At 46.0% G+C, this 8,294-nt stretch overlaps 1 protein-coding gene across 1 annotated transcript; it reads left to right on the forward strand.

The window, feature by feature from the left end:
• Positions 1 to 4,566: 4,566 nt before the first annotated feature.
• Positions 4,567 to 5,613, forward strand: LOC126068817 (melanoma-associated antigen B16-like). The gene has a single exon (XM_049871515.1). It carries the CDS (start codon positions 4,567 to 4,569, stop codon positions 5,611 to 5,613), a length of 1,047 nt encoding a protein of 348 aa, XP_049727472.1.
• Positions 5,614 to 8,294: the final 2,681 nt, after the last annotated feature.

Consider the following 8,294-nt stretch of genomic DNA (forward strand, 5'->3'; position numbering starts at 1 on the left):
CCGGTTCATATCATCTCCAGCCCTTCTATTACTGACCTGCTGGCTATCCCCAGCTTCTTTCAGTTTTTTCCTCTCCAGTTTTACTGATGCCATGCATAATCCATGTTGCTGACTTCAAAGGAGTACAATATTAGGACTGTTGATGTTGTCATTCTCGACTTTTATGTTCTCTTGAAAATTTTCGTAATAAACATTAGTTCTTTAACCTACCTGTAATTTATTTTTATGTACAGTGTTAAGGAGGCTTCCAGCTGTATTTCATTTCCCATATGAGTATCCCATTTGTACCACTGCCATTTATTGATACAACAGTACATTTCCCATTGATCTTCAGTGGCACTTTTTTCAAATATTATGGACTTTGTTTTTTTCTGGACTCTCTATAGTTCCACCGGTCTGTATATCCCTCCACGTGTACCACAACCTTTTAATTAACTATTATCAATTACTATATATTAGAATAAGTGTTTTTATCTTCTTTCTTGAGAGTGTCTTAGCTCTGCATGGCACTTTGCATTTCAATTTAAGTTTTAAGAACCAGCTTGTCTAATTTCACATACACTCAAGATTGCACTCAGTCACAAAAAAGCCTGAGTTTTGGACTGGGAGTACAGTAAATCCAAAGATTAAATTTGAGGATAACTAAAGTATTGAATCTGCCTACTCAAAAACTATTTCTCTATTAATGCGGGTCTTTTATGATTTATCTAAATTGTATTTTTATAATTTTTCCATAGATTTCTTACAATGTGGGGTTAAACCAAAACCCAGTGCCGTCGAGTGGATTCCGACTCATAGCGACCCTATAGGACAGAGTAGAACTGCCCCATAGAGTTTCCAAGGAGTGCCTGGCGGATTCGAACTGCGGGCCCTCTGGCTAACAGCTGTAGCACTTAACCACTACACCACCAGGGTTTCCAATGTGGGGTTAGATTCTGCAATATTTGAAATATTGTTATGGCATTTTACAAGATATATTTTGTTTAAATTGCCATAGTGTTTGTTGCTGAAAAAACAAAGTATATTTTTGTACATTGCTTTCTACCAAACAATAATTATACGCCCTTTTATTGATTGAATAGTTTTTTTTTTCAGTCTTCCTCGTGTAATGTCTAATCATTTGTTAACTGTGGAAATTTTATTTCCTGTTTTCTGATCCTTGGTGCTTTAATTTCTTCTGCTTCCTATTACTACAATGGCTGTACGTATATTAAAAAGTTGAATGAAAACAGAGTCAGCCACTCAATTTTAGTTCCCAATTTCAAAATGGAGGACGCCCCCCAAAGCTCCACCCCTGCCGTCAGCCCTGGTACCCCAACCCCACCCTCACCCCACCCCCATTCCCACACCCCGCAGAGGAAGCGGAAGTGGTTTCCCCTAACTTCTGCCTCGCGAGAGTTTGTGGCTTCGGAACTTGAATCGACGGTTGCGGCGTCTCGCCCGCAAAAAGTCTTAATTTCCAGACCTTGACCAGTGTTAAGGTAAGACTTTGAGTGAGGACTGAGAACTACCCATTGCAGAACAAAGGGAGCCCCAAGATAAGTGCCGTGCCCCAGCCTGCTCTTGTCCCTGGCAACCCCCACACTGAGGAGTCAGGCCGAAGCCTCGTGGGGCTCATTTTGGGTAGGCTGAGAGAGGTGAGGGCCTTGTACTGAGAAGATATGCTCAATTAGTAAAGGGAGGATTTTCAGGCCCTGCCAGGAGTAAAGTAAAGTACGGACCCTGAATGAGATCTGAGGGGATCACCCACCACAAGAGGCAGGAGAGAATAAAAAAGGGTCGCCCGGGGAGTCCTTTCCGACTCATAGTGACCCTGTGGGGCAGAGGAGGACTACCCCGTAGGGTTTCCAAGGAGCGGCTGGTGGGTTCCAATTGCCTATCTTCCGATTAGAAGCTGAGCTCTTAACCGCTGAGGCCTCCACTATACCCCGCCCCCTTTAGTGAGGCATGGGAAGATCCAGGCATGGTAACAGAATTGTATCCTTTGACTCCCAGCTCAGGAATCCCTCAGTTCAGGCTTTGTTCTTAAGGATACAGCCTCCGGGAACAAAGGGAGGAGCTGAGGTCCAGCTAAAACTCCAGGACGGGATTCTGAGTGAGGATAGAGGACACATACTCCAGAACATAGGGGTCCCTCAGAGACCTGCCCGTGCTATCTGTCCCAGAAGATTCCAGGCATGGAGGGCCAGATGTTCGGGAGGAGATATATGCCGTGGGGGTCTGTGGGAGGTGAAGGCTTGGTCTGAGGGGGTGGTTTCTGTTCAGTGGAGGGAGGAGTCCCAGGCCTTGCTGGGTGTCAAGGTAAGACACTGAGTGGGCTTGAGGAGTCCACCGGCTCTGGAACAGAGGAGGAGACACAAATTGCTGTGATGGTCCTGTTTTCAACCCTGGTGGGCCCTGCACAGAACTGTCTGCCGAGGTACTCCATTGCTTCTATCTTGAAAATCTCAGAAAGGTGCCAGCTCTGGTTTGTGGAGATACCTGCCAGATCAGCAGAGGGGGGATCTGCTCGAATCAAGGTAAGGATCTTGATTTAGGTCTGCAGGGGGGACCACCAACCCTGATAGTGGGGCTCACTTAGAATTTTTCGCTTTGCTGCTGTTAGCCCTGGGATTCCCCGAGCAGGGCTTTCAGGCTGAGATGACCCCTCACTTCTTCCTTGGGGCCTCAGGAAACTGAAGGCTTTACTCTGAGTAGGTGACAGCAAGTCAGCAGAAGGAGAACTCCAGAGCACATCAGGAGTGACGGTAAGAACCCTGAGTTAGGGACCCATAAATGTGGTTCCAAAGACCACTGGGAGCCCTGGGAGCCAGAGACCCTGGAGTGGGTGGATGGGATGCTCCCTCCCTTCTTCATAGTCCTTACAGCAAATTGAGGCCTTATTGTGAGTTTGCAACATTAGGACAGCAGAGGGAGGAGTCCCACACCACACTAGAGGTCAAGGTAAGACACTGAGTTGGAACTGTGGGGCCACCCATCACAGAACTGTGGGAGTCACACAGAGTTCTGCTCTGCTTTCAGCACCATCTTCTGGCAGTCTCAGGTTGGTGAAGACTTTGGTCTGAGTAGGCTACGTGAAGTCAGAAGGAGTCATCCCAGGCCCTGCCAGTCGTCAAGGTAAGTAATGCAAGCTAGGGATAAGGAGATTACCACCCCAGAAAATTGTGGTCCCACAGACCAGTTGGACTTTAAGGAGACACTGAGCAGGAGTGACCAGATGAGATACCCCCTCACTCCTCCACCATGGTCACAGGGAATTGAGGCCTTACTGTGAGTGGACAACCTCAAGTTAGGAGAGGGTCTCAGGAATTGCCATTTGTAAAGGAAATACAGAGTTGGGACCCTGTAACCCAGAACAGAATGGGTCAAACGGATTACAGCCCTGCCCTTACCATCATCCCAGCATGCCCTAGGTAGAGCTAGCAGGCTGATGTAACTTTCACTTCCAAATCATGCGTCTGAGGGAGGTGATACCTGGTTTGAGGAGATATGCCTCAGGTTAACGGGGTAGATTGCCACCCTGTGCAGGAGTCCTAGTGAGGATCTTGAGTGAGGCCTGATGGGACCACCCACTTCAGGACAGAAGGGATGTGACAGATTAGAACCTCCACCTTGATGTCAGCCCTAAAAGGCCTTTGGCAGGGGAAGCCAGAGATAGTGTCCCCTGTGTTCTGCCTGAGGAGTCTGAGAGGGATCATGACCTTAGTCTGGGGGTGCAGATCATGTCAGTAGAGGGTGGAGTTTCAGGCCCTGCTAAGTATCAAGATAAGACACTAAGGAGCCTACAACTCCAGAACAGTGGGAACACAAAGAGTCCTACCCTGCCCCTGTTGTTGGCTCTGGGCAACACTTGCCAGGGCTGTCAGGCTGAGGGGTCCATTCATTTCTTCCTCAGGGGTGTCAGAGAGGTGAAGGCTTTTGTCTGAGAAAGTGACATCAGGTCAGCAGGAGTCCCAGACCCTTCTAAGAGTCCAGGTAAGGACCCTGAGTGGAATCTGAGAGTACCATCCACCCCAGAACACATGGGCCACAGCATCTAGCCACTGCGGTTATCCCTGCTAATCCCTGGGTGAGGGTGGTTGGATGAGGTAGCCCCTCACTTTCTCCTGTGATCTTTCTGGGAGGTGAGGCTTTGATCTGAGAGGGGTGGCTTCAGGTCATCAGAGGCAAAAGAGCCCAGTTGCTACCAGGTAAGGAACCTGAATGAGAACCGAGGAGACCATCCAGCTCAAAACCAAGGCAGCTACAGAGAGTCTGACCCGCCCTGCCCTACCATGAGCCATGGAAAGCCTTGAGCTGAGTTGGATGGCTGCCCTCAAAGGGGTCTTCTCATTTACTCCTTCAGGTTGTTATGGGGAATCTGACTAGGAGGGCGGGAGACCTGTGAGACCCTAGAACAGTATCCCTCAAGAGAAGCTTGGTGGAGAAAGCCTTTGTCAGAGATGCCACATTTTAGTTTACCAGCTGAGTTGGCCCACATATTTCCTCTCCCCTTTAGGCTGTGGGCCTCCTCTCCCACATCTCCTGCCCAGACTCTTTTGTCTGCTGCCACCCACACAAGTCATCATGCCTAGCAGAAAGGAGAGCCCCCGCGTCCCTCCTGAGGAACACCTTCATATCTGCAGTGAGGCTGAGGGACTGGATGATGAACTGCTCCTCGAGGTTGAGGAGGAGACCTCTTCTTCCTCCTCCTCTTCTCCAACTCCCAGCAACCTGGAGGAGGATACCACTGCAGAGATACCCAGTAGTGCTCAGGATTCTCAGAGTGAGTACGCCTCTTCCACTGCCCTCTCAGCCAGCTCAGAGGGCACATCTGATGAAGACTCCAGCAGCGAAGAAGATGAGGAGACTTCACGTACCTCAGAGTCTCCACTGGACATTGAAAACTTGCCCAGAAACCCTGTAGAGGAGAAGGTGGCTATGTTGGTGAATTTTCTGCTGTTCAAGTATCAAATAAAAGAGCCAGTCACAAAAGCAGACATGCTGGATACTGTCATCAAAGAGTATGAAGATCACTTCACTGAGATCCTCCTGAAAGCCTCTGAGCGCATAGAGATGGTATTTGGCCTTGATGTGAAGGAAGTAGACCCCGTCAGCCACTGCTATGTCCTCCTCATTAAACTGGACCTCACCTATGATGGGATGCTGATTGAAACAGAAGGCATGCCGAAGTCTGGCCTCCTGATTCTTATCTTGGGCGTGATCTTCATGAAGGGCAACCGCATCACTGAGGAGGAAATCTGGGAAGTGCTGAATACGATGGACATATATGCTGGGCGGAAGCACTTCATCTTTGGGGAACCTGGTAATTTAGTCACCAAAGAGCTGGTGCAGGAAAAGTACCTGGAGTACCGGCAGCTGCCTGACAGTGATCCTCCACGCTACGAGTTCCTGTGGGGTCCAAGAGCCCATGCAGAAATCAGCAAGATGAAACTCCTGGAGTTTTTGGCCAGGGTCCATGGGGTTGACCCACCTTCTTTCTCACAGCAGTACAGAGAGGCTTTGAAAGAAGAGGAAGAAAAAGCTCAAGCCGGAGCTTCAGCCAGCTCTGGTGCTACCGCCACGGCCATGGAGAGTTCCAGTGGCACCTCCAGCAGCTGCTCCCACCCCTAGTGAGTTCAGAGGCAGATTCTTCACTTTGTTTTTGACAAGCTTTCTAAGTAGTGGAGGGTGGGAGCAGAATGAGCACAGTGCATATACGTATCCTTATTTTCCTGTTGCATATGGGTAGCTTGAAGACTTACCCTTTTATGGGGTCATTATTCAAATGTTTCCATTAGTATAACATTTACATAGCTTTAGAATCTAAGTATATGTTCATACATTTATTGCTGTTTAAGATGTTTAAGAGCTTTGCTGTTTTGTAAAACAAAGTAGGAAATCAACAATCTTATTCTGTGACCAGGGATAAGATAACATGACATGACATTTGGATAGATACTTCCTTGGAAATGTGAAAAACTCAGCTTTAAAAATGTTGATATAAACAAATACAGAAAAATGTAAAAGATGGTCATCTTTTTTGGCTTTTCTTATCCCTTTTAGTACATGGTTCTGTAAACTTAAATGATAAATACCTGCATTTGCTTAGCTTATTCAAGAATGTAAGAGCAATTTAACCTTAATAAATTTGACCTGTTGTTCACTGATTCAGTTATTCTGAAACATTAAATGAGCATCTACCCTTCGAAAGGCACTGCACGCATCCTGGGAACACTAGGATAACCAAGTCCCAGGCTCTGCCCATAGCATTTTATAGTATGGGAGCAGCATCATACAAGGGCAATGGTGGGGATCCTCCAGGAACTAAATCACAAGTAAAAAGAAGTGTGTAGGTGATGGGCAGAAGTGGGCAAGTGGGAAGGTCCACTTCAGAGTGTCAATATAAATGCCCTGAAGCAAGCAGTTTGGAGCTTTGGGAAATTGCATGTCCTTCAGTGTTAATTACAAGATAAGCTAGAAGGTTGGGGTGGGGGAGGATTTCTGGAGTGGTGACCAGGGACCAGACTCGGATATCGTGTCTCATAGTTAAGAGAAAAAAAAGCCTGGAGTGAAAAAATGCCTATTAGTTACTTTGGTATCATGAGTAAAAGTAGGAATGGGAGGTTCCCTGCATGCTTGTAGCAGTGAAGTTGAAGACATGGCACTAACCAGATGTTTTATACACATCCTCTCTAAAGACTTAGGTGAGATTTTCGGAAGATGTTGGGATGGCAGTATCTGGGTGGGGCTGGGAGAGCCAGGCTCCACTGCATTCAAGGGATATTTTAATTACCTTGAGTGTAATTTGGCAACATCTAAAGTTTTGGTGACGATGAAGTGAATGAAAACACTGGTGTTTTGGATGGCAGGGAGGAAAGTAGTTTGTTCTTGACACAAATTCTAGGATCTTTAAGTTGTATCCAGCTGGGATAGACATCTTTATACACAAGTTGAATCATATACCTTCTGAGGGGGAAAAAATTCCCTAAATCTTACTTCCTAAGCAGTGTTTTTATCTGATTTGCCGTCTCCTAAAGCACTTCATGTTATCTGGGACGGCCTGTATTAAAAAAAAAAAAAAAAAAAGGGTAGTAGAGTTTTTTGAAGACATAATCTCAGCAATAACTCCCATTCATTAAAGATTAAGATATGCCACACATTTTGCCAGGTTTTTTTTTAAAAAACGTACATTACACATAGTCTAATAGTCCTATGAGACATGGCTTATCCAACCCACTTCACAGATGAAGAAACTGAGACTCAGCTTGGAAATGTGAGTTGACAGGGTAATTTTTTTAATTTTGTTGTTGAGAGTATAAACAGCAGAACAGACACCAATTCAACAGTTTCTACATGTACAATTCAGTGACATTGATTACAGTCTTTGAGTTGTGCAGCCATTCTCACCCCCCTTTTCTGACTTGTTCCTCCCCCAATAACATAAACTCACTGGTTTCTATCTAATTTTTCATGTTGCTGTTGTCACTTTGATCCCATACAGATAGTTCTTAAAAGAACATAATTCTCAAGGCAGACATTTTTTACTAGTTAAACTAAACTATGTTTTGGTTTTAAGAAGAAGACTTAAGAGAATTTTTTTTAATTTTTTATTGTTTTTTAAGTGAAAGTTTACAAATCAAGTCAGTCTTTTATAAAAAATTTCTTATATACCTTGCTATATACTCCTAATGGCTCTCCCCCTAATGAGACAGCACACTCCTTCCTTCCACTCTCTCTTTTCGTGTCCATTCGGCCAGCTTCTGACCCCCTCTGCCCACTCCAGACAGGAGATGCCAACATAGTCTCGTGTCCACTTGATCCAAGAAGCTCACTGCTCACCACTATCATTTTCCATGTTATAGTCCAGTCTAATCCCTAAGACTTGGCTTTGGGAATGGTCCCTGTCTTGAGCTAACAGAAGGTCTGGGGGCCATGACTGCCGGGGTCTTTCTAGTCTCAGACCATTATTCAGGGGATATTTTTGGTTTAAAGTTTAAAGAATATCTGAGGGCAACAGTTTTAGGGGTTCATCCAGCCTCCATGGCTCCAGAAAGTCTGAAGTCCATGAGAATTTTTGACAAAGCAGAGATTAGACCCCTGGTTTGCATTTGCCTAGAGCACACGCTGTTCCACTCCTCCCCACCTGAGGCCAACCTTCTGTCTCATTTTTCTTCTCACCACTCAGTATTGTTCCCAAGTGATAAAAAGAAGGACCCTGAGTCCAAAGTGCTATAAACCAAACCAGACCCAGTGCCATCGAGGCGGTTCCAACTCATAGCGACCCTATATGACAGAACTGCCCCATAGAGTTT

The sequence above is a fragment of the Elephas maximus genome, chromosome X, assembly GCF_024166365.1.
Source record: "Elephas maximus indicus isolate mEleMax1 chromosome X, mEleMax1 primary haplotype, whole genome shotgun sequence".
Taxonomy (NCBI): Eukaryota; Metazoa; Chordata; class Mammalia; order Proboscidea; family Elephantidae; genus Elephas; species Elephas maximus.

Coding starts and splice junctions, on each gene's coding strand:
- LOC126068817 (XM_049871515.1), top strand. CDS start 4,567: ATGCCTAGCAGAAAGGAGAGCCCCCGCGTCCCTCCTGAGGAACACCTT.